The following is a 25,994-nucleotide window of genomic DNA, read 5'->3' on the forward strand; positions in this document are numbered from 1 at the left end:
GATGTGGCAAAATTGGGGGGGGGGGGGGGGGGGGGGGGCGTGTAACAGAGAGTTTACCCTCCATTTAATTATACGTTTAGGGTTAGCCTGGCGTAAGTGGATCATAATCTAGGGCGAGGCTTATCTGTGCAAAATAAAGGGAACCGGACATGGGAGTCTCCCTGTCACGTCACATCTAGCCCTGGTTACGTCAAGGACTCGCTTACTGCACTGTATATATGAAGGGGATATCGCATAGTTCACATTAAACAGATATTGGAAGTGTATTATATTCATTTTAATTCTATTCAGTAAGCAGAACTTATTACTATTTCAAATACAAGTAGGTGAGTAAAACTATTTTTTTTTTTTTTTGTGTTTTATTTTTTATTATTATTTTTTTTTTTTGTTTGTTTGTTTTACTTTCCAGTGGTGTACATTTATCATAGAATTGTTTGTTCCAATTATTTGATTTTTTTGTGATATTTTAGACCCATAGAACTACGGTTGTTGCCTAGGAAAAAACTATGAAAACAGAAAGGATTCATGTCACAGAAGATGCTTATGACACAACTTCAGAAGAATTCAATGCAAAACATGGCCATCAAGCTGTGCGACAGCTTATCAAAGACAAGCTTCTGCAAGGAGACGATATGGTAAGGGTTGTATATAAACTTTAACGACAGTTTTTATTTAAGAAAGTATGTCCATTTGTACGTGACATATTTTGCGCGCACCGTACACTTGTTTTGTGTATAGCGTGATGGTAGTTTATGTATAAGTTACTGTAAGGGTGTTTTTTAAAGAAACATTTATAAGTAAAGAAGGAAAAGGGGTAAAATGATTGTACTATACGTTGTAAATGAGAAAACAAGAATTATAACATAAAAACCTACAATTAATTTTTTTTTTTTTTTTTTTTTTTTTTTTTTTTTTTTTTTTTTTTTTTTTTGTGACAGCGCCCTTTCTATATTGCCAACGTGGATGACATAGTTAACAAGCACAAGCACTGGGTGGAACTAATGCCACGTGTCAAACCCTTCTACGCCGTGAAATGTAACAACACTGAGCCCGTCGTGAAGACTATTGCGGCACTTGGGGCGGGGTTTGACTGCGCCAGCAGCGCTGAATTCCAACAGGTTCTAAAATATGGGGTTGAGACAGACAGAATAATATATGCCCAAACGTGCAAGGATCCCGTGGAAATTAAACGTGCCTCGGAACAAGGAGTCGACCTCATGACATTTGATAACGAAGATGAATTGGTGAAAATAAAGCATCTATATCCTGATGCAAGACTCGTATTACGGATTCTTCCACAAGTACATATGGCCGTTCTTAAAATTGAAAAGAAATTTGGATGTACCATTGAAAACTGCAAAGGACTTTTACTGAAGGCAAAAGAATTGGAACTAAATGTCGTTGGAATCAGGTAATTTTCACAACAAACAGCTGCAAAAAGCCTTTTCTTTTGAAATTCGTTGTCGTCCAGTTTTGAAATCCATGAACTTCCAAGTAATTCTTCTAAACAAATCAATCAATGAATTCGTTCATGTACACCTTAGCTTGCTATAAATTATTCCAGTCTGTCAAACAATTCATGTTCATTAAAATCTACAAATGATAGATGATAGGAGTATACGTCCCTTTACTTCATTTTCCCAAGAAGTTATAAAGAGACTTCTTGATTTTCCATTGCAAACAACAACCTATTTGATGACAGAAATGTCACAAATGACAGAAATGTGGGACGATATGTAGATATTTTGAGTTTTTAATTGTAATTTCAGTTTTCATGTTGGTTCGTTGTGTCTTGACGCCTTTGCCTACCAACACACCATCAGACTATGTCGCGGCATCTTCGATATGGCCAAGACCATCGGTTTCAACTTCGACTTACTCGACATCGGTGGTGGGTTCCCTGGTATTGAGACTGCAGGAAATTTGTCATTATCTGACATTGCCAAAGTCATTAACAATTCTTTAGAGGAATATTTTCCGGAGAAAGCAAATGTTAAAGTGATTGCAGAGCCAGGTCGTTACTATGTACAGTCTGCTTTCACTCTTGCAGTACGTGTAATAGCTAGACGGGTGGAGCGACCGGACTCGTATCACGACAATCCATCAGATAGAGATGACGCACAGAAAACCTTTATGTACTACCTCAATGATGGCCTCCACGGTTCCTTCTACGTCCATATTTTGTTTGAAAAACATGCGCCTGATTTTTATTTACTTGAGGTAAAGCTTTTTACATATTTCATCAGACGATAATCTAACGGCCAGATACCGTTTTAGTTATTTTTAACATAACTGTGAGTTCATAATGCGAAAAGAAAAACACATCACAAGCCATAAGTGAAGATGCTATCGATACAACATATTCAAGCGCATATTTTCGTTATGTCTTAAAGAATCTGTACACTCAATTGCGAGAAACAAATAAAAAAGAGGGAATAATGTTGAAAACCCAATCTTCTAAATTGGTAATTTTAAGCGTACTTGTTGGAAATGATACACGCATTTGAGATGTTAATTTGGACAAATAATTCCTAAATTGTTTGTTTCGATTTTTTCCAGAACAAAGAATCTCTGCCAGTGTTCCAAAGCAGCTTATGGGGACCAACGTGCAACCCCCATGACTGTATAACACAGGAAATAGAACTGCCCGAGCTGGACATTGGAGACTGGTTGTACGTGCCCAACATGGGGGCATACACGACTGTCCTCGTGTCTTCTTTTAATGGGATACCGACACCGAAAATCCACTGGATTGCTTCATACGAAGTGATATGCGAGCTTAATTTTCACAGTGATAAATATGTGACTGTTGACAAGAATGAGTAACTTTGCTTGTCATAATACGGAACTAGACATATTTGTATCAATCGGGAAATACATAACTTACAGAAGGTTAGTCGCACAGGAATATTAAAGGCAGTCTTTTATTTATGTTTTTGAAAAGAAAGTTATATATATTTTATACATATTTTGTTTAACTGCAAATTAATTATATATTGAGGTTATTATATTTTGAAATAAAATTGCATTTTGATAGTTATGATGCCATGAGATCTCGAAATCTCAAAAAACTTTGTATTGCGTTTTAACTGGGAGTGCAATGTATACATATTATTATTTAATCAAGGACGAAAAATAATCTGATGAACATTTCATAAAGTGATGTTTTATTATGCATAAAATATGAATTGATATTTTCCGATCAAAATCAACATAAAATTATATTTTACCCCAATAAAAATGAATGACGCAGTACTTATCATGGTCTTTAATACAGTAAAATAAAAAAACTATTGGTGTCAAGTGTCTAGAAGTTTCGATGGGACATTTTGGGGAACGGTGCCAGTTAAATTACATACAATGGAATGTGTCTGATATAATCTGTGTGATATATGGCCTACATGACTTAAAGAATAACATATAATTATTGTCAGGCGTACGTGGCACTAAAACCTCAGTTGTTGACGCACTCCTTTCCTGTTGTTTATTTGCTTTTGCTTGTTTGTCCGATTGTGTGAGAGATAGTTAATTAAATTAACCTAGACATGGAAGACACAATCTGTAAACAAGCACTAAAAAAACAAACATATTTACGCTTTTAAATCAATTTTCAATTTTAACTTTATCCTATGTTATAAAACATATTTAAATAGATAATGGATTAATTTTACATGCGATTAACTAAATTTCTTACAGTGCAACTTGAATTGTTCATGTTTCCACGTGCTATAAAATAAGCCCTTCTCTTCAATCAAGGTTATATCTTACTTTTCTTTATAGATCTCCTGGTCTAAGTTTCAAATAAGTAGTGAAATTTCCATGTGTATCTTATGTTTCAAAAAATGTGCATTCCTTTAACTTCTCTAGCGATAACAGAGGGTACATTTAGTGCATGTGTGACTGATCATGAAACAGTATTCCCGAAATAAAAGTAGAATTAGGGTGGGCGTTGTACATTCTGGTTAACTAAAGTGACGAATCTTTCACTTTTCTTTTACTAACAAAATACATAATATGAATACACAAAGAATAAACAGACAAAAAATTAACAAACTAGCAAAGATAAATAAACATAAACAATTCAAGCCAATCTGAGTCAGTAAGCCACTCAGTCGGTCAGTCAGTCAGTCAGTCAGTCTTTAAGCCATTCAACCAGCTAGTCTGTCAGTCGGTCAGTTAGTAGGCCAGTTATTTAGTCAATCAGTCCGTTAGTCATCCACTCTGTCCATCAGTCAATTCTTCATTCATTCAATCAGTCAGTCAGACAGTCTATCAGTCAGTTAGTGGCTCTGTCAGCCAGTCAGTCAGTCAGTCTTTAAGCCATCCAACCAGCCAGTCTGTCGGTCGGTCGGTCAGTTAGTAGGCCAGTTATTTAGTCAATCAGTCCGTAAGCTATCCACTCTGTCCATCAGTTAATTCTTCATTCATTCAATCAGTCAGTCAGCCAGTCGATCGGTCGTAAGCCAGCCCTTCAGTCTGTCAGTCAACCAGTCAGTCAGTTAGACAGTCAATAAGTCAAGCAGGCAGCCATTCAGGACATCTTTTCTTAATATGCAACATGGCGAGTATGGTCGCGTCTCAATAATTCCATTACAGACTACCAACGACTGTAGTCAGAGAGTACACATGCACCACCATTGCAGAGCATTTTAAGAGCAGTTAAAAACCAGAACAAACTGGCTGAAAACTAGTTGACCTACTTCTTCATTGTTGATTTATTTCATTCGTGTAATTATGTGGGCTGGTCGTGTTGGACGCGTGGATGATACAAGATGAAACTTAATGACACTTTGTGGTAATATGGTGACCTAAAATGACACTTGTGTTCAAAAAACAAACGGAACACTTTTTGTACATACTTCAAGGTTATAATATGTACCAGTCACGGGTCAAAAAATCCATACAGGGATTAAGGTACAAAAAAAATGTAAACTGAAATTTTATCTCGATTTAAATCAAATAATGTGGTCGGGGGTTTGTCGTTGGGGGAAAATACTCACTAAAGTAGGTGCCACTTGATTTTATTATAAAATTCAGCGAATACAAATACATCTGCTATGTAAAACAATTTTCAACATAATGACCTGAATTGTTTTTCAACTTTATATAATTAAAATGAGTGGTATTTTGCTGTTCTCAACCGTGAAATATATCTTTATCTTACCAATGCATTTTGATTAAAAATGAAATTGACGATTTGGTTGAAATAACCATGTTAAATAACAATTGTATGCTGGAATAGTTTGCCCACAAAATTTCTAAATTTTCGATATAAATTGTTAAATTAAAGCATCGACATTTATCTATTGTGCTGATCCGTGAAAAAATCTTCTAAGACACCAGCACACCAAAAAAAGGAGATAGGCCTCCTCTGGAGCCCAAATATAAATAAAAGTTTACTTCTGCAGTCAATTTTTCCTGCTCATTTTGATCACTGAAGAGGTTAAAAAGATAAACGAGGGGCCATTAGAAGGACATAAGAATCCTATTTTGATTGAAAATAAGTGTCATCTGTTATATGTTTTTTTTTTACCAATGTTGCTGCACCCTGTTACAAACAAGCTACGGACGACATATACCACCTCCGACAGAGTTAAGAACGGCGTAAACACAATTCCATTTTGCTACAACTGGCTTTAATCTGGCTAATCGTTTTGCTCTAGCGGAACGCGGACGTAACTGCTACGCCACTCCGTCGTTGCAACAGGTGCGGCGAAACTGAGAGTCCGTGTATAACAGAGAGTTTACCCTCCATTTAACCATACGTTTAGGGTTATAGCCTGGCGTAAGTGGAGCAAATTCTAGGGCGAAGCTTATCTGTGCAAAATAATAGGAACCGGGCTATCTATCATGGGGAACTGTGTCACACCTGGTCATGGTTGTGACAAGGACACGATTACCGCACTGTATACATAAAGGGGACATCGCATGGGTCATGTTAAACAGATATTTGAAGCGGATTCTTTTCATTTAAATTCCATTTAATAAGCAGAACTTAATGCTTATTCGAAAACAAATATAAGTAGGGGAGTTTGAATTATTATGTTTTATTTTAAAGGTTTTGTTTTATTATTATTAATTTAATTTTTCATTTCCAGTGGTGTACATGTGACATCGTTGAGACAGTGGAGAATATATTGTACTCGTGCTTTATTTCAACGTTCAGTTCAGTTAACATTTTGCCATTCACATCTCTTATGTCGGTCCAGCAAATAAACAAGTCAGCATATCAGCAAGTCAGCAAGGTACATAATCTAGAAAAGAAAACAATAAATAAAATAAATAAATAAAGGAAACGATGTAAATACTTATACATATACATCTGAACATTTAAATTACATATATCAAATATATAACTGTATTACACTAGATATATTGAACATTACATTAAATCGGCTTTATAAAGCGAGACTTGGATCTGTTATATCTATTCAATGAGCACAAATAATATGAAATATAATTTATAGTGCAATTATCCTAATATAATTTTAATTAAAACGTTAAATGCTGAATAACAGCAAGGCTATACAGTTGACAATTATACCAATGCGTTCTCGTATTTTACATTTACTGTATTTCATACTAGTGGCCACACCCTACCAGGTGCTCTAGCTAATGTACCAATATTTTAACACAATTATTTATACAGACAACTTATAAGTACACTATGCAATATATATTTTGATAAGATAAACACTTACATTATGATTTCTCCGTACAACTGTAACAATACACCATACAACGTTGGAAATAACGGTAAACTGCAGGAGAGACCGTACTTGTGCAAAATCCTGTAGCGTTATGACTCGGTTACCTTCAATAGAGGCGCTACTCGCGCAAGTCATGAAAACTACTCACACCTTGTATATCTAACACAAGGAATCGAGCACTTGCACCTTGTATATCTAAAGCAAGGAATCTGGCACTAACAGTACATCTGTCAAGAAACTGTCTTTTCCAATAATTTGACTTTGTGATATTTTAGACAGAAATACGGTTGTTGCCTACGAAAAAAACTATGAAAACAGAAAAGTTTCATGTCACAGAAGATGCTGATGTCACAACTTCTAAAAAATTCTTTGTAAAACATGGCCACCAAGCTATGCGACGTTTCGTCAAATTCCAATTTTTAGTAAGGTTTATTTCGATTCGAAGTGTGAGACCAAAAGGCGAGACTTAAAAGCAAAATACAGTATAAGAGCATTTTGATAGCGGAGTGAATTTATTGATTTCTATTTCACATGAGTTTGATTTTAAAAATTAATACACTTATTTAGTGGTCGGATCCAAAGTTAACAAATGGCATGAAATGACTTCAGGTTATTATGATGATATGGTAGCGGGCCTGCAAATATCACCCTGTTTATCAGTAGAATGTGATCAAACTATGAAAAATACCCACAACATAGGCTTGACGAAGTTAAAAGAGGGGTCTTACCTTTTACTGCTTAAACTGCAAAAAAAAAAGAGTTCGGGTCTACTGAACTAATAATACTGAACCAATACGTAAACATGAAAACTGCTACGTTCATATCTCCATTGCGTCGTTTCTATTTACACTGTAGTCAACGTATCGCTAGGGAATGGCGTGTACTATTTGTGGCAAAACAATGTGTACCATTGTGTTGCATCATGAAATGACGTTTGTGTTTGTGATGAAACAATGTACAACATGGACTTTTTGTTATGGCGTCATAAAGTGACTTGACAATCAACAGCGAACTATGATTTTAACCCATAACCCAGTATGTTTCAATATGCCGCCCGAGTACCTAACCCCTATCCATGCATGATATAAACACATGAACAAGTGATTTTTAAAATGCGGATTTTCTTTTGGTGTATTATGAGGAAATCATACCAGAGATACAACTGTCCAGGATCTACGAATGCCCAAGTGTTCAAAAAGACGTCAGGTGAGACATGGACACACTTTCTGCCAAGTGGCGGTTCCAGGTTGATATAATGTGTTGCACCAGTATCGTAATGTGCGCACGTGTGCAAGCGTCTCGATTCCATGGCCCCGTATCTCGAAATAGAATCGGTTATGGAATCGAGACACTTGCGCACGTGCGCAGCATAGCGAACCTTTCGAGATACGAAGCCCAGATTCTTTAATAAAACACTTATTTTTCAAAATATCAAAAATTATTAAAATCATATTTTCAACTAGGGTCATTTTTTATGTATGGGGTCTAGTCTATGGAAACCTTTTTCATCTTTTTTTTTTTTTTTCAAATATTGATCTACATGAAAAACCAGTGGAAAAAAAGAAAAACAAAACAGAGGCAAGTTTAATTAATATAGCAGGCGAGAAGTGTAGAAAAATGGATGTAAGAGGCAGGGAGGAAAGCAAAACGGAACATAGCGGCTTACATAATCGAACGAAGGGACGAATGCCATGATATCCTTATTCAACACAGGGACCACAGAAGATGCAATTCCTTACCTGAATGTCATTCTCCTACTAATAGAATTGTTACAGAGGAACAAATAAAGACAATTGAAAGAAAATGATGGTTTGAAATCATATTTTAAAACAATGTGACGCCTGCATGAGTAGGTATAAGCCACGAAACTATTTTACAGCGATAAATCTCTTTCCGCAGCTTAAATGCACGTTTTTGTCAAATACCCGTTGCAAGCATGACTAAAAAAATTACCTGTAGAATGCACCCTATATATACTACATCGGTGGAGGCAAAAAAATCTTACCTTTAACTGCAAAAAAGTAAGTCCTACTACTAACTAATAAGTGAAAATAAAAACTGCTACATGCACACCTCTTCTCTGTAGTTTCTATTTACATTGTTGTCAAAGCAACATCAGGGAATGATGTATATTATTTGTGACGAAACAATGTGTGCCAGTGACGTTGCATCATAGCGTGACAATCAACAGAGCAGAATGGTGGTTTTCCAAGCCTTTATTTATGCCGCAAGGTCCCTTTCACTTTGCCATAATTTTTACTTCAATATTAACCAGGCCTACCCAACTACCAGACTCACGAGGTGCAACTTTTCGTATGTTAGAGCGCCAGCGAGGCATGCTATCTTGCATATCTGGCGAGGGGGTAACTGTGCATTATTTGTCATACGTACAAAGGAAATCGTACATATTCCCCACCCAAACCCCCCTAACTTTTAAATAGAACACGCTGATATCACCGCGCATGAGGCGATATCAAAGAGTGGACTTTCCCCGAGTTTACTGCCTAATTGCGGTCACCGTCCTATTATTTTTATTTGCGTGAATGGTTTGTGGTTTCGTGTGTATTGACAAAGACATGGGTCAGTAGTTTTCTGTGAGTAGTTGGCTGATTTCCTGCCCATATTCCGCACATGGCAGTCACTCCGTCTCATTCATTGTATCGGTCCCGGCAATCCTTTTGTTTAGATATCAGCCCCGTGGTATGTATTCAGAACTAAATGCTAATTCGAAAACAAATATAAGTAGGTGAGTTTAAATTAGATGTTTTATTTTTTTATTTTAAAGGTTTTGTTTTATTTTTTATTAATTTATTATTATTTTTTTTTTTTACTTTCCAGTGGTGTACATCTGTCATGAAATTGTCTGTTCCAATAATTTGATTTTTATTTGATATTTTAGACAGAAGTACGGTTGTTTCCTACGAAGAGAAAATATGAAAACAGAAAGGTTTCTTGTCACAAAAGATGCTGATGTCACAACTTCAGAAAAATTCATCGCAAAACATGGCCACCAAGCTATGCGACAGCTTATCAAAGACAAGCTTCTGCAAGGAGACGATATGGTATGAGCTGTATATAATCTTATACGACAGTTTTTCTGTAAGAAAGAATGTCCATTTGTACGTGACATGATTTATACCCACCGTGCACCTGTTTTTTTTTTTTTCTTTATATAGCGTGATGGTAGTTTATGTATAAGTTGCTGTTAGGGTGTCTTTTTAAGGAATGTGTATAAGTAAAGAAGGAAAAGGGGTTAAAATGATTATACTATACGTTGTCAATGAGAAAACAAGAATATAGAACATAAAAAACCTACAAATAATTTTTCATTTTTGGTGACAGCGCCCTTTCTACGTTGCCAACTTGGATGACATAGTCAACAAGCACAAGCACTGGGTGGAACTGATGCCACGTGTCAAACCCTTTTATGCCGTGAAATGTAACAACACTGAGCCAGTCGTGAAGACCATTGCGGCACTTGGGGCGGGGTTTGACTGCGCCAGCAGCGCTGAATGTCAACAGGTTCTAAGATATGGGGTGGAGACAGATAGGATAATATACGCCAACCCGTGCAAGGATCCCGAGGAAATTAAACGTGCCTCAGAACAAGGAGTCGACCTCATGACATTTGATAACGAAGATGAATTAGTGAAAACAAAGCGCCTTTATCCTGGTGCAAGACTCGTATTACGAATTCTTCCACAAGTACATAAGGCCGTTATTAAAATTGAAAAGAAATTTGGATGTACCATTGAAAACTGCAAAAGGCTTTTACTGAAGGCAAAAGAATTGGAACTAACTGTCGTTGGGATCAGGTAATTTTCACAACAAACAGCTACAAAAAGTGTTTTCTTTTTAAATTCATTGTCGTCCAGTTTTGAAATCCATGGGCTTTCAGTTTATTTTAAACAGACCAATTAATGTATTTATGCATGTTCATCTGGGCTTGATATAAATAATTCCATTGTTCTAGTCTGTCAGACAATTCATGTTCATTAAAACCTACAAATGATAGATGATAAGAGTATCCGTCCCTTTACTTCATTTTCCATAGCAAACAACAACTTGATGCCAGAGATGTCACAAATGACAGAAATGTGGGAAGATATGAAGATATTTAGAGTTTTTAATTGTAATTTCAGTTTTCATGTTGGTTCTTCTTGTCTTGATACATTTGCCTACCAACACACTATCAGTCTATGTCGCGGCATCTTCGACATGGCCAAGACCATCGGTTTCAATTTCAACTTCCTCGACGTCGGTGGTGGATTCCCCGGTTATGAGACTGAAGGAAAACTATCATTATCTGACATTGCCAAGGCAATTAACAATTCACTGGAAGAATATTTTCCGGAGGAGGAAAATGTTGAAGTGATTGCAGAGCCCGGACGTTACTATGTACAATCTGCTTTCACTCTTGCAGTACGTGTAATAGCAAGACGGGTGGAGCTTCTTGACCCACAACACTACCGGCCAAAAGATAGAGATGACACACAGAAAACCTTTATGTACTACCTCAATGACGGCCTCCACGGTTCCTTTAACGTCCATATTTTGTTTGAAAAACATGCACCAGATTTTTATTTACTTGAGGTAAGCCTCTTCAGATTAAATAACTGTACGTTTGTAATGAGAAGAAAGAATACGTGCCTTTAAGTACCTGAGCCATCAAATTACAAATTTGAAAAGTGTTGAAGGTTGCTATGGCACATGCGTCTGTTAATTTGGACATTTTCAACTTTGAAAATCCTACCTTTTTATTGTTTAATTCTCATTTTCCAGAACAAAGACTCTATGCCAGTGTTTCAAAGCAGCTTATGGGGACCAACGTGCAACCCCTATGACTGTATAACACAGGAAATAGAACTCCCCGAGCTGGACATCGGAGACTGGTTGTACGTGCCCAACATGGGGGCATACACGACTGTCCTCGTGTCTTCTTTTAACGGGATACCGACACCAATAATCCACTGGATTGCTTCAGACAGAGTGATTTGTGAACTTGGTTTTCACAGTGATAAACATGTTTATGCAAAGACTGAGTAACTTTTCTTGTCAAAAAAACAGAACTAGGCACATCTTAGCAATCTAGATAGATATATAACTTACAGAGAACTAGTTTGACGAGGATGCTGTTACTGAAAACTTAAATATATGTAAGGTCTACAATAAAACACACGCACACAGACACATTCATAAGTAATAAAGTCAGTGTTAACGTGCTATATTATGATTTACTTAATTTGACCACTGATTTACAAAACAGCATTTCGTTGTGTTCAACACGTGGTTTTCCTTAGTTGCTAGTGCGCATGTGTCATACTGATAAAACTACAGTCATTCCACAAATAAGATTTTATGTCAGTTATTATTTTTTGTCACAATTTTTTAATGAAATCGAATTTAAATCAAAACGTGACGACGCTTCTTTTTCACTTAACGGCGTTAAAATGTCTATTTCTAGTTATAATATTTTCATTGAATTTCACAGTAAAAGAACATTTCGTTTAATTCCAATTTTTAGTAAGATTTCTTTCGATTTGAAATGTGAGACCAAAAGAGACTTAAAAACACAATACAGTATAAGAGTATTTTGATAGCGGAGTGAATTCATTAATTTTTTTTTTTTTTTTTTTTTTTGACATGAGTTTTATTTTAAAAACTAAAACACTGATTTAGTGCTAGGATTCAAATTTAACAAATGGTAAAAAATTGACGTCTGGTTATTGTGATGATATGCTAGCGTGTCTGCAAATACCACCTTGCTTATCAGTAGAATGTGATCAATCTATGAAAAAAGGCCCACAACATAGGCTTCACGAAGTTAAAAGAGGAGTCTCACCTTTTTCTCCTTTTACTGCAAAAAGGAGCTCGGGGCGTAATCATGAAAACTGCTTCGTGCATATTTATTCTCCGTCGTTTCTATTTACACTGTAGTCAACGCATCGCTAGGGAATGAAGTGTACTTTTTGTGACGAAACAATGTGTACCATAGACGTTGCATCAGGAAATGACGTTAGTGCTTGTGACGAAACAATGTACACCATGGACGTTTTATTATGGCGTCATAAAGTGACTTGACAATCAACAGCGAACCATGATTTTAAACCCATAGATATACCCCAGTCAGAGTAGGCTATGTTTTAATATGCCGTCTGGGTACCTTACCTCTATCCAAGCATAATGTCAACACAAAACGAATTGAATGCGGGTTTTCTTTTTTGTTTATTATGAGGAATTCATCCCAGAGATACAATTGTTCAAGATCTGCGAATACTCGAGTGTTCAAGAAGACATCGGGTAAGACATGCACACACTTTCTGTCAACTGGCGATTCCAGGTAGATGAAATTGTGTTACACCAGTATCGTAATGTCTCACCTAGCACAATCTTACACCAATCTCCTCACTCATCACGCTCAGCCATCTATTGCGAAATGATTGCTAAAATTAATGAGATTAATAACATTTTTAATGTTTTATAAACGCCGAAGAAAGATCGTAAACAAGATTCTTTGATAAGACATTTATTTTTAATAATATCTTCAACTACGATCATTTTTTGTTTTCTTTTCTTGGGTCTAGTCTATGAGCGCATTCTCAACGAATTAAGCCAGGCTTTGCAAAGCCGGTGACCTAAAAATGGCGGACGTACATGAAAGAAAAACCGCCTAATCTTTTAATAGTCTCTCCGCCTCCCCACACGTCGTCCCTGCGGGGTACAGTAATTAAATCGCGTCTCCGTTCGCCATGCGGAAGCTACCTGAGAAATATTAAGTGCGCATGCTCATCAGTTAAACTCGTGGTGAAGAAAGCATGGCGGCTGAAGGCGATCGAAGGAAAGAAGCTCTTCTGTTCTATTATCTTTGAAAACAGAGACGAAAAAGGAATAATTTGGCCCGTAGAGCAGCAATGAATCGACTATCTACGGAGATAATATCACCAGAGATATTCACGGAAATATTAATGTTCGGAGCCGAGATTTAATTACTGTACCCCGCAGGGACGACGTGTGGGGAGGCGTGTGAGAGGCGGAGAGACTATTAAAAGATTAGGCGGTTTTTCTTTCATGTACGTCCGCCATTTTTAGGTCACCGGCTCTGTAAAGCCTGGCTTAATTCGTTGAGAATGCGCTCTATGTCAACCTTTTCATCTTTTTTTTTCAAATGTTGATCTACATGAAAAACCAGTGGTAAAAAGAGAGATACGAAACAGAGGCAAGTTTAATTAATATAGCAGGTGAGAAGTGTAGGAAAATTGATATAAGAGGCAGGGAGGAAAGCAAAACGGAACACAGCGGCTTACATAACCGAACGAAAGAACGTATGCCATGGTATCCTTACTCGCCAAAGGGACCACAGAAGATGCAATTCACGTGTCGAATGCCATCCTCCTACAAACAGACTCGTTACAGAGGAACAAATAAAGACAAGTGAAAAATAATGATGATTTTAAATATATTTTAAAACAGTGTGCCGCCTGCACGAGTATAAGCCACGAAACTATTTTACAGCGATAAAATATAGGCTATCTCGATCCGCAACTCAGATGCACGTTTCGGTCAAATAACCGTTGCAAGCATAACTACATGTAGGTATATCACAATCCGCTAGGGGCGCTACAGTAGTAACTATCCAGGGTCAGTGAAGTGTAAAACTGATATCGGCCTGCTGACAGCTCGCCTATGGTACCCCTTTTTTAAATTTCTCTTTTAGCGTCGCGTAAATAAACAAATACAAGCCATTTACTAGATAAGCTGTAAATCAAAGAGTAAATTCCGGTCACGTGATTTTACCGTGTTGCAGTCTTAGAGAACTTTGATTTGAGGACGTTTTTAAGTGTTGCCTCGACAAAATGTTAAAAATTTCAGATAAGTAGTGCATGGAAGTTTTTGTAATTGTCCTAATAAAGGGAACCGGAGAAGATCAGCATTGGTCAGAATTGTGCCGGAAGTGACGTGCAGTGGTGTTAGAAACGAAGCTGAGTGGTCATTTTAACATAGAGGTGAACGGCAGTGAAGACGGGTTGTCGGAGGAAAAAGAAGTTTTCTAAACAACATGGTAAGATAACACTTTTTCTTTACGCATTTTGGGCAGAGAAAACTTGTAGAAATAATAAATGCATGATATGAAAACGTGACACGGAACTTGAAGGTGCAAAATCGTGCTTAATTGGCGGTCAACTTGTTTTAAAATGAATGCTGCATCGACCGCCATTGCGACAAAGAGTGTAAATGGAAAATAATTCCCGGGAGGCTGTAAATCGTTGCCATGTGGAAATTTGGCATTAATATAATCCGATATGTCCATATATTTAAATATCTTTGTTGCCTGTAGGAATTTTTTTTTTTAATTCCAAAAGAATTCATCTGTTTTTTGTATTACCTTTCTGAAGATATAAGTATAATAAATTTCTGATCAATTTGAAAATTTTTCTGATATACCTAGCATAACTGATTTTTTATCTGTAGAATGTGCTCTATATATGAAATATACCAACATAATAGGCTACTGCATCGGTTGAGGCAAAAAAAGAAATCTTACCTTTTGCTGCAGAAAATTAAGACCCACTGCTAAACAAATAAGTGAAAATGAAAACTGCTACATGCACATCACTTCTCTGTCATTTCTATTATTTTTACACTGTAGTCAAGTGATCACTAGGGAAATAACGTATACTATTTGTGACTTAACAATGTGTGCCAGTGACGTTGCATTATAGCGTGACAATCAACAGAGCAGAATGGTGGTTATTCTATGCCTTTGTTTATGCCGCAAGGCCCCTTTCACTTTGCCATAATTTTTACTTCAATATTAACGAAAACCGAGGTGCAACTTTTCGTATCTAAGAGCGCCAGCGAGGCATGCTATCTTGCATATCGCGCGAGGGGGTAACAGTGTATTATTTGTCATACATACAAAGGAAATCGTACATATTCCCCACCCAAACCCCCTAACTTTTAAATAGAACACGCTGATATCACCGCGCATGAGGTGATATCAAAGAGTGGACTTTCCCCGAGTTTACTGCCTAATTGCGGTCACCGTCCAATCATTTTTATTTGCGTGAATGGTTTGTGGTTTCGTGTGTATTGGCAGAGACATGGGTCACTGGTTTTCTGTGAGTAGTTGGCTGATTTCCTGTCCTACTTCCGCACGTGGCTGTCACTCCGTCTCATTCATTGTATCGGTCCCGGCAATCCTTTTGTTTAGATATCAGCCCCGTGGTATGTATTCAGAACTAAATGCTAATACGAAAACAAATATAAGTAGGTGAGTTTAAATTAGATGTTTTATTATTTTATTTTAAAGGTTTTGTTTTATTTTTTATTAATTTATTAATTTATTTTTTACTTCCCAGTGATGTACATCTGTCATGAAATTGTCTGTTCCGATAATTTGATTATTATTTGATATTTTAGACAGAAGTACGGATGTTTCCTACGGAGAGAACTATGAAAACAGAAAAGTTTCATGTCACCGGAGATGCTGATGTCACAACTTCAGAAAAATTCATAGCAAAACATGGCCACCAAGCTATGCAACAGCTTATCAAACACAAGCTTCTGCAAGGAGACGATATGGTATGAACTGTATATGATTAAAAGCTTATGAGCTTATACGATAGTTTTTCTGTAAGAAAAAATGTCCATTTGTACGTGACATGCTTTATACCCACCGTAAACCTTTTTTTTTTTTGTATAGCGTGATGGTACATGTAACATCACAAAACGCAGTAGATCGCTTTCCTGAAACCGCACTAATACGTGTATCAACAGATTTCTCGCGAGGTTTATCTAAAGGGTGGTGGATTTTAACTTGTGTAAAGGCATAGCTTAGGTTTTGCGTAGCTCGTGAAGTTTATATATGCACTTTTTCTCAAAAATGTGTTAACCTGTCTTGCCCCACCAGTCAGCTTTTGTTCATTACATCCGGGATATACTGGTTTCGTTCGTGTCTCTTATATGCTTGTGTCGTCGTATAAACTTCCAAAACTTAACTTGCTTCAAGACAGTCTGCCCTTCCACATCAAAGTCGAACATTCTGCGTGAGTGCTAGACTCTGTTTTAACTATTTTCAGCGACAAAAGTTGATAGAAGTAGTAGCCGCCCTGACGCGTTAACAAGAGTTGCAGCCCTTTGTTATTAACGAGATAATTGCAGTCTTAACCTACCCCTGGCTGGTTAATTAATAGTTAAGTAAACAGTACAAAGATCACTTTCCAAAGACAGAAATAAGCTCTGCATCAGTTCATATATGCGCTCTCACCCATCTTCACTACACAAATATGAGCGGTAGCTGTTGTGTGTACTGGGTAAGGGGTGGCAGTGAAATATTTGTTGTAAATATAGATACAAAGAATGTTCGCATCCTTTCCCCCTGGTAAATAATTACAAAATTGGGTTGATATGTAAGGGGGACGTTTCGTAATTGTTTCCGTAATTTAATTATTTTCTTTTGTGTAACCTTCTTTGTCCAGAAGTGTGTTGAGTCACATGGTTTTATCCCCCGAGTAGTTTAACGATTCACTGTCCATCTCATGCGTGTGACAGTTGCTTTTTATATATATTTGTTATAGTTTTGTTCGCAGTGTATGTATATTATTTGGTATACGTTGCGGTGTACAGAATGTGGTCACAGACGTAAATATTTGCATCGTGATAGATTGGGCTTCGAGATCTAGGTGGAGAAGGCAAATTAAGGTTAATAACGAAGTTTATGGCCACAGTAATTGGTGGTCGATTTCTCACCTCATTCTCTTCAACCAGAGGTAGTTACAGATAACTATCGCCTGTCTTTATTTCAGGGACAATAGTGCTGGCTCATGACAGCATTGATAGTTTCCTACTCTTTTGTCACTTCCTCTTCCATTGTCTGCTGAGGTATGTCCGATGAATACCGATAAGGACAGAGACATCAGCACGCATATAACAACACTGCTGGAAGACTCAAAATTATCACAGTTTATGTAATTTTATTTCAAAGATCAACTTAAAGATTGAAAGCACTCACTACCAACACTCGAAATTTGTACAAATACTTTTTTCTCAAAAGGAATGTTGAGATGTTGGTATGTGCTTTGTAGGTTGTTGGTTAAGATCGGGTTCAGTCCCGGCGTAAGAAACAATATGTTATAGTGATCCCTTCACAAAACTATGCGATATTATACTCATTTTTGCTTTATTCTTATTTAAGAGATATTACAATAACACCTGTAGGTGAAATAAGATTGTAGTGATGAAAAAAAGTAGGAGAGAAAACCAGAGGACTAGCGGACTCCTTATATAAAATAATTACAGGGAGAAAACCTGATGTGAGAGTGGCCTTTGTCTTCTGTCTATCTTTCAAATTTTACTGCACTGCAGATACTATTGTTTCTAACTTTTTTTGTTGAAGGATGCTGATGCTGGTACGTATTTCTTTAAGTGTTACTTTGGAACGCTTGACCCACGTAGCATCCTAGAGGTAATTAAGTTTTCACTGAGACAGGAAAAAACAAGAAGAAAAAATGCTGAAGTGTTTCCTTTTATTCATAGCCTACTGATAAATCTGTTATCTGTTTGCCAAAATCGTTTTTGGTTTGACCACATTCTCTGTTGTGTCTATCTGAAGAGAAAAAGGGATACAGGGTATAGCGTTTTACATGGGAGGGGGTCTACATATTCAATTTACAATGTGTATGCGTACATGAAGAACAATTGCATTATTTTAAAGAAGGTTTAATTAAGTTTTATTTACATTAATACAAACACTTGATAATATTTACAGAAAGTTAATTGTCCTAAAACGTCTTATATTTTATAAAATTTTCAGCAAGAAATAATCTGTAAAATGAAGCAAATAAAACCAAATAATTCAAACACTGAAAATTCTTTGAAATATAGGCTATTTAAGGGCCCTTTTATTACTTTATATGAAAAACGGACTTACTTATAGTAACTTATAGTAACTGGCTCGCGCTGCCAGTAATTACGCGGCGGGATATTCAGGGCACAGACCATGATCATAAGACATACCGCGAATAGAAAATAGAATTTAGAAAATAGACATTGCATGTGAATGAAGCCTAAGTTACTGTTAGGGTGTCTTTTTAAGGAATGTTCATTAGTAAAGAAGGAAAAGGGGTAAAATGATTGTACTTAACGTTGTCAATGAGAAAACAAGAATATAGAACATTAAAACCTACAAATAATTTTTCATTTTTGGTTACAGCGCCCTTTCTACGTTGCCAACTTGGATGACATAGTCAACAAGCACAAACACTGGGTGGAACTAATGCCACGTGTCAAACCCTTCTACGCCGTGAAATGTAACAACACTGAGCCAGTCGTGAAGACCATTGCGGCACTTGGGGCGGGGTTTGACTGCGCCAGTAGCGCTGAATTCCAACAAGTTTTGCAATATGAAGTGGATACAGATAGGATTATATACGCCAACCCGTGCAAGGATCCCGAGGAAATTAAACGTGCTTCAGAACAAGGAGTGGACCTCATGACATTTGATAACGCAGATGAATTGGTGAAAATAAAGCATCTATATCCTGAGGCAAGACTCGCATTACGGATTCTCCCACAAGTACATAAGGCCGTTCTTAAAATTGAAAAGAAATTTGGATGTACCATTGAAAAGTGCAAAGGACTTTTACTGCAGGCAAAAGAATTGGAACTAAATGTCGTTGGACTCAGGTAATTTTCACAACAAACGGCTGCAAAAAGTCTTTTGAAATTCGTTGTTGTCCAGTTAAGAAACCCATGGTATTTCAAGTTATTCTTCTAAACAGATCAATCAATGAATTCGTTCATGTACACCTTAGCTTGCTATAAATTATTCAATTGTTCTAGTTTGTCAGCTATGCATTTCATGTTCATCAAAATCTACAAATGATAGATGATACTAGTATACGCCCCTTTACTTCATTTTCCATAGCAAGCAACAACATTTTTGATGACAGAAATATCACAAATGACGATATGTAGATATTTTGAGTTTTTAATTGTAATTTCAGTTTTCATGTTGGTTCGTTGTGTCTTGATGCCTTTGCCTACCAACACACGATCAGTTTATGTCGCGGCATCTTCGACATGGCCAAGACCATCGGTTTCAACTTCGACTTACTTGACATCGGTGGTGGATTCCCTGGTATTGAGACTGAAGGAAAATTGTCATTATCTGCCATTGCCAAAGTGATTAACAATTCTTTGGAGGAATATTTTCCGGAGAAGGGAAATGTTAAAGTGATTGCAGAACCCGGACGTTACTATGTACAATCTGCTTTCACTCTTGCAGTACGGGTAATAGCAAGACGGGTGGAGCGACCGGACTCGTATCATGACGATCCATCAGATGGAGATGACGCACAGAAAACCTTTATGTACTACCTCAATGACGGCCTCCACGGTTCCTTCTACGTCCATATTTTGTTTGAAAAACATGCGCCAGATTTTTATTTACTTGAGGTATAGTTTATTACATATTTCATCAGACGATAATCTAACGGCCAGATACCGTTTTAATTATTTTTAACATAATTGTGAGTTCATAATGCGGAAAAAACGCATCACAAGCCATTAGTGGAGATGCTATGGATACATAATATTCAGCGCAAGCTCACTTTCGTTATATGTCTTAAAGAATCTGAACCCTTAATTGCGAGATACAAATAAAAAAAGAGGGAATTATGTTGAAAACCCAATCTTCTAAATTGGTAATTTCAAGCAAACTTGTTGGAAATGATGCACGCAATTGAGATGTTAATTGTTTGTTTCGTATTTTCCAGAACAAAGATTCCTTACCAGTGTTCCAAAGTAGTCTATGGGGACTAACGTGCAACCCCAATGACTGTATAACGCAGGAAATAGAACTCCCCGAGCTGGACATTGGAGACTGGTTGTACGTGCCCAACATGGGGGCATACACGACTGTCTTCGTATCTTCTTTTAATGGGATACCGACACCGAAAATCCACTGGATTGCTTCAGACGGAGTGATATGTGAGCTTGGTTTTCAAAGCGATGAATATGTGACTGTTTGCAAGAATGAGTAACTTTGCTTTTCATAATACGGAACTATACATATTTGTATCAATCAGGAAATACATAACTTACAGAAGGTTAGTCGCACAGGAATATAAAGGGAGTCTTTTATTCATGTTTTTGAAAAGATAGGTTTTTATATTTAATACATATTTTGTTTAACTGTAAGAGAAATTCATATTAAGGTTATTATCATTTGAAAACATTTGCATAGGCCAGTAGATTTTACCATCAGAATATCATTTATTTTAAAATTTATGCGTAGACAATGTAATTTAATGTAGTAAATTTTAGTAAAAACTTTTTTGCTCCTTGTCCGAATATTTTTTTTTGTGTGTGTGTGTTCAACGCTTGGTTTTCATCAGTAGCTGGTGTGCATATGTCATTTATGTTTCGTTTTAATGTTTTTCGACCGCAATGTTTTGTATATTATTAAAGTAAAAACACAGTCATTCCACATGACACTTGTTTTAAATGAAATCGAACTTCAATAAAACTTTCTTTTTATTCTCTATACCGCGTTTATCCGCGACTGTTTTTAGCTTTAGTATGTACAGTAAAATGATTTTTTCACAGTAATGAAACATTGGGTTTCATTCCAATTTTCAGAATGTTTTTTTTTTCTGGATTCGAAATTTGAGACCAAAAGTCGAGTATCAAATCAAAATAAAAGTACATTTGGATAATCTCGAAAAATTTGTATTGCGTTTTAACTGGGAGTGCTATGTGTACAGATTATTGTTTAATCAAAGACACTTCTTGGGACGACGCATGGGGCGGCGTGTGAGAGGCAGCAAGACTATTTAAAGATTAGGCGGTTTTTCTTTCATATTAGAGTTATTAGAGTAAAAACTTCAGTATTCATAGAATTATTGCCCCATGTCTTTACCATATTTTTATTTTATAATAAAAATCTTTTCAATAAAACGTCTGTTTTATCTTATTCTATATATATATAATCATTTATAAGCATATGCTCCTAAAAGAATCATTTTAAATAGAACATTCACTGTCATCCCATCGATGATTGTTATCCGATGAGCATTTGACTTACTATCGTAGTAAATCGTGAGACTAGTGACCCAGATTATGCATTGGGTGAAATTAGGTCACAGTTTAATCATGCATATGCAGATTTACGTCCAATTGCGTCCTATGATTCCCATAGCGTTGTATCCTTGCATTACTTAGTGCAGGTGTTTGAAACAGAACACCGTTTTCTTGTGCAGAATTCGTGTAAGGAACTCCGCGGATTCCGGTGGCAAAATACTCTATTATCTTAGTTCTGAAGAGACCCTCTAGCCACCCGACGTGGGACCTAATCAACATCTCTCAGGCTTCCGATTACGGCCTAACAATTCAAGTTGCACTTTAAATTAAGTTACATGTACGACTGTCCTCGTGTCTTCTTTTACTGGGATACCGACACCGAAAATCCACTGGATTGGTTCAGACGGGGCGATATATGAGCTTGGATATGATAAACATGTGATTGTTGACAAGACTGAGTAACTCTGCTTGTCATAAAACAGAACTAGTTACATCTAAGCAATCTAGATATATATAACTTACAGAGAATAAGTCGGATATTGAAAACTTATATATGTTTGGAAACTTTCATATTATAAGGTCTACAACAAAGCGCACACAGACAGAAACACATGTAAGTTATGTAGGCAGTGTTAACGTTCTATTTTATACATTACTCTATTTGGCCATTAATTTACAAAACAGCATTTCGTTGTGTTCAACACGTCCTTTTCCTAAGTTGCTAGTGTACATGTCATACTGATAAAACTACAGTCATTCCACAAATAATATTTTATGTCAGTTCTTATTTTATGTCACATTTTTTAAAATGAAATCGAATTTATATCAAAACGTGAAAAGTTACGAAGCTTCTTTTTTCACTTTACGGCGTTAAGATGTGTCTATTTCTGGTTATAATATTTTTTATTGAATTTTACAGTAAAATGACATTTCGTTCAATTCCAATTTTTAGTAAGGTTTATTTCGATTCGAAATATAAGACTAAAAGGCGAGACTTAAAAGCAAAATACAGTATAAGAGTATTTTGATAGCCGAGTAAATTTATTAATTTCTATTTGACATGAGTTTGATTTTAAAAACTAAAACACTGATTTAGTGCTCGGATTCAAAGTTGGTAAATGGTAAAAAATTGACGTCAGGTTATAATGATGATATGCTTGCGTGCCTGCAAATATCACCTTGCTTATCAGTAGAACGTGACCAATCTATGAAAAAAGCCCACAACATAGACTCGACATAGTTAAAAGAGGATTCTTACCTTTTACTGCTTTTTCTGCAAAAAAAAGAGTTCGGGTCTACTGAACTAATACGTAAACATGAAACCTGCTGCGTGCATATCTCTTCTCCATCGTTTCTATTTACACTGTGGTCAACGCATCGCTAGGGAATGACATGTACTTTTTGTGACGCAACAATGTGTACCATATACGTTGCGTCAGGAAATTACGTTTGTGTTTGTGATGAAACAATGTACAACATGGATGTTTTATTATGGTGTCATAAAGTGACTCGACAATCAACAGAGAACCATGATTTCAAGTCATACCCCGATATGTTTCAATCTGCCGCCTGTGTACCTTACCCCTATCCAAGCATAATGTCAACACAAGATTAATTGACTTTTGGAATGCGGGTTTTCTTTTGGTGTATTATGAAGAATTCATCCCAGAGATACAATTGTTCAAGATCTGCGAATACTCGAATGTTCAAGAAGACATCAGGTAAGACATGCACGCACTTTCTGTCATCTGGCGATTCCAGGTAGATAAAATTGTGTTGCACCAGTAGCGTAATATCTCACCTAGCACAATCTTACACCCATCTCCTCATTCATCAGGCTCCGCTATCTATGGCGAAATTATTATTAAATTTAATCAGATTAAAAACTTTCTTAATGTTTTATAAAATCCGAAAAAAAGATCGTAGACAAGATTCTTTGATAAAACATTAATTCTTGTAATATCTTCAACTAGGGTCTTTTTTTTCTTTTCTGGGGTCTAGTCTATGGCAACCTTTTTCGTCTTTTTTTTTCAAATGTTGATCTACATGAAAAAACAGTGGAAAAAAGAGAGATATGAAAAAGGGGCAAGACTAATTAATATAGAAAGCAAGAAGTGTAGAAAAATGGATAAAAGGGGCAAGGAGGAAAGCAAAACGGAACATAACGGCTGACAGAATCGAACGAAAGAACGTTTGCCATGGTATCCTTACTCGAATGCCATTCTCCTACTAACAGAATTGTTACAGAGGAACAAATAAAGACAATTGGAAGAAAATGATGGTTTGAAATCATATTTTAAAACAATGTGACGCCTGCATGAGTATAAGCCACGAAACTATTTTACAGCGATAAGATATAGGCTATCTCGATCCGCAACTCAGATGCACGTTTTGGTCAAATACCCGTTGCAAGCATAACTGAATTTTTTTTATCTGTAGAATATGCTCCATATATGAAATATACCTACATAATAGGCAACTATATCGGTTGAGGCAAAAAAGAAAAAGAAATCGTACCTTTTACTGCAGAAAAGCAAGTCCTACTGCTTAAATGATTAGTGAAAATGAAAACTGCTACATGCATATCTCTTCTCTGTCGTTTCTATTTACACTGTAGTCAAGGCATCACTAAGAAATGACGTCTATTATTTGTGACGAAACAATGTGTGCCATAGACGTTGCATCACAGCGTGGCAATCAACAAAACAGAATGGTGGTTATTCCATGCCTTTGTTTATGCCGCAAGGTTTCTTTCACTTTTCCATAATTTTTACTTCAATATTAACGACAGTTGAGGTGCAATTTTTCGTATGTATTAAAAATCAGCAGAGTTTCAGTGAGGCAGTAAGTAAGACATGGCAAAATGTTCTTCCATACGTTTGAACAAATTCTTCAACTGATTACTAAGATGCTGTTGGGCTCGACCGGGATTTGAACTCGGGACCTGTCAAACCCAAAGTGAGAATCCATAGACCAACTAGCCGCTGATACGGGTGTGTGTTATTTAAAGCAAGATTTATTAATTAATTGTGAACATTAATACAGGTTGATGCAGAGTCACAGTACCTAAAACAAGTTTAATTTGCGGGGACAGAACAAAAGGAATTATTTTTGTTAGCTCAAATTGAAAGTCATTGCATTTTATATCAAACAAAAACCAATTAAACCATAATGCTGTGATTTCCAAGCCTTTTACGGAAAGGCAGAAAAGATAATTTAGATGATGGGCGCTTTTTGCCTGTGTGCCTATCGTATACATCGCGATATTTTCTGCGGCTTTGAGCATTCAAAAACAAACACAGAACTAAACACATTGAGCAATGCGTCTCTGTGTCTGGGAATGGAAGGCAAGAACAGCGTGATTTTCAGGTGACAATTACCACGACATGTCAAAATATTTACAGGGTTACTACTTAATATGGAATATTTTTATCATTGTTATTTTTGAGTGCTGATTAAATTTTTATTTTGCTTGAGTCATTAAAAAAGTATGTCACTGAGTGATAATAACATCCAGTCTTCTGTTGTGATATATTTTGGTCAATAATATCAAATCTGGCATAAGATGCCATTCAAAAGAAAGGAACACCCCCAGAAAACCATATCAACAGCTTGATGTCAGTATAAACTTTAAGATATTAAAGAAAATGATAGCCTCCGGACAGTGATATGTTACACAGTCAAAGAACTCACTACAGTAAATCATGAAAAGTCAGTAATTGAGAGCAAGAATCCCATAGTAAGCTGCGTTGCTTAGCTGTCGAGCCATATCTTCACTAAGGTACCTGTCAAGTTTCAGAGCGATCCCTTTATTACTTCTCTAAACACACTCCAAAGATTGACCAAACCCATGCGTTTTTATACAAGGGCAGAAATTGCCGAAAAGACCACCCCTCACATTTCTGACCACAGAACATGCAACTGCATGCATCAATTGTTTCGAGAGTTGTGTGGTAATTAGGTAACAAACCTGGCTACACATGGAGTGACACCTCAGCTTTGGATTTAAAGTAGTTAGAGAGAAATTATATATTTTGTAGAAAATTTACTCGCCAAAAAATAATATTCCATATTAAGTGGTAACCCTGTATCTTAATGCCTCAGTGAATGGACGAGTAATAAAAACTTGACGGGCTCGTCCGGGATTTGAACCCGGGACCTCTCGCACCCAAAGCGAGAATCATACCCCTAGACCAACGAGCC

The 25,994-nt window shown here is 36.5% G+C and overlaps 3 protein-coding genes and 1 non-coding gene across 6 annotated transcripts; 3 read left to right on the forward strand and 1 right to left on the reverse strand.

The window, feature by feature from the left end:
* The first annotated feature begins 191 nt into the window (after nt 1–191).
* LOC147761166 (ornithine decarboxylase 1-like) lies at nt 192–21,255 on the forward strand. Its single transcript, XM_087016115.1, has 6 exons — nt 192–326; nt 471–635; nt 939–1,411; nt 1,770–2,220; nt 2,560–2,892; nt 20,819–21,255. The coding sequence occupies exons 2-5, from the start codon at nt 507–509 to the stop codon at nt 2,824–2,826; spliced, it is 1,320 nt and encodes a 439-aa protein (XP_086872241.1). The 5' UTR covers nt 192–326; nt 471–506; the 3' UTR covers nt 2,827–2,892; nt 20,819–21,255.
* Nucleotides 9,289–12,012, forward strand: LOC106154250 (ornithine decarboxylase-like). The gene is made up of 5 exons (XM_087016116.1): nt 9,289–9,410; nt 9,610–9,772; nt 10,053–10,525; nt 10,853–11,303; nt 11,493–12,012. The coding sequence occupies exons 2-5, from the start codon at nt 9,644–9,646 to the stop codon at nt 11,754–11,756; spliced, it is 1,317 nt and encodes a 438-aa protein (XP_086872242.1). The 5' UTR covers nt 9,289–9,410; nt 9,610–9,643; the 3' UTR covers nt 11,757–12,012.
* Nucleotides 14,624–21,255, forward strand: LOC147761167 (ornithine decarboxylase-like). 3 transcript variants are annotated; one of them, XM_087016112.1, is made up of 5 exons: nt 14,624–14,769; nt 16,131–16,292; nt 18,922–19,394; nt 19,715–20,165; nt 20,486–21,255. In XM_087016112.1, exons 1-5 carry the CDS (start codon nt 14,767–14,769, stop codon nt 20,750–20,752), a joined length of 1,356 nt encoding a protein of 451 aa, XP_086872238.1. In that variant the 5' UTR covers nt 14,624–14,766; the 3' UTR covers nt 20,753–21,255. The 3 variants fall into 3 exon arrangements, with proteins under 3 accessions (XP_086872238.1, XP_086872239.1, XP_086872240.1); XM_087016113.1 differs by lacking the exon at nt 14,624–14,769 and adding an exon at nt 15,747–15,935; XM_087016114.1 differs by lacking the exon at nt 14,624–14,769 and adding an exon at nt 15,853–15,981.
* A 4,667-nt stretch (nt 21,256–25,922) lies between these two features.
* Trnap-ugg (transfer RNA proline (anticodon UGG)) lies at nt 25,923–25,994 on the reverse strand. Its single transcript has one exon. It is a non-coding gene; the product is annotated as a tRNA-Pro (tRNA).

The sequence above is a fragment of the Lingula anatina genome, chromosome 6 (genome assembly GCF_051362555.1).
Source record: "Lingula anatina isolate TDL-2025a chromosome 6, LinAna3.0, whole genome shotgun sequence".
NCBI classification, from domain to species: Eukaryota; Metazoa; Brachiopoda; class Lingulata; order Lingulida; family Lingulidae; genus Lingula; species Lingula anatina.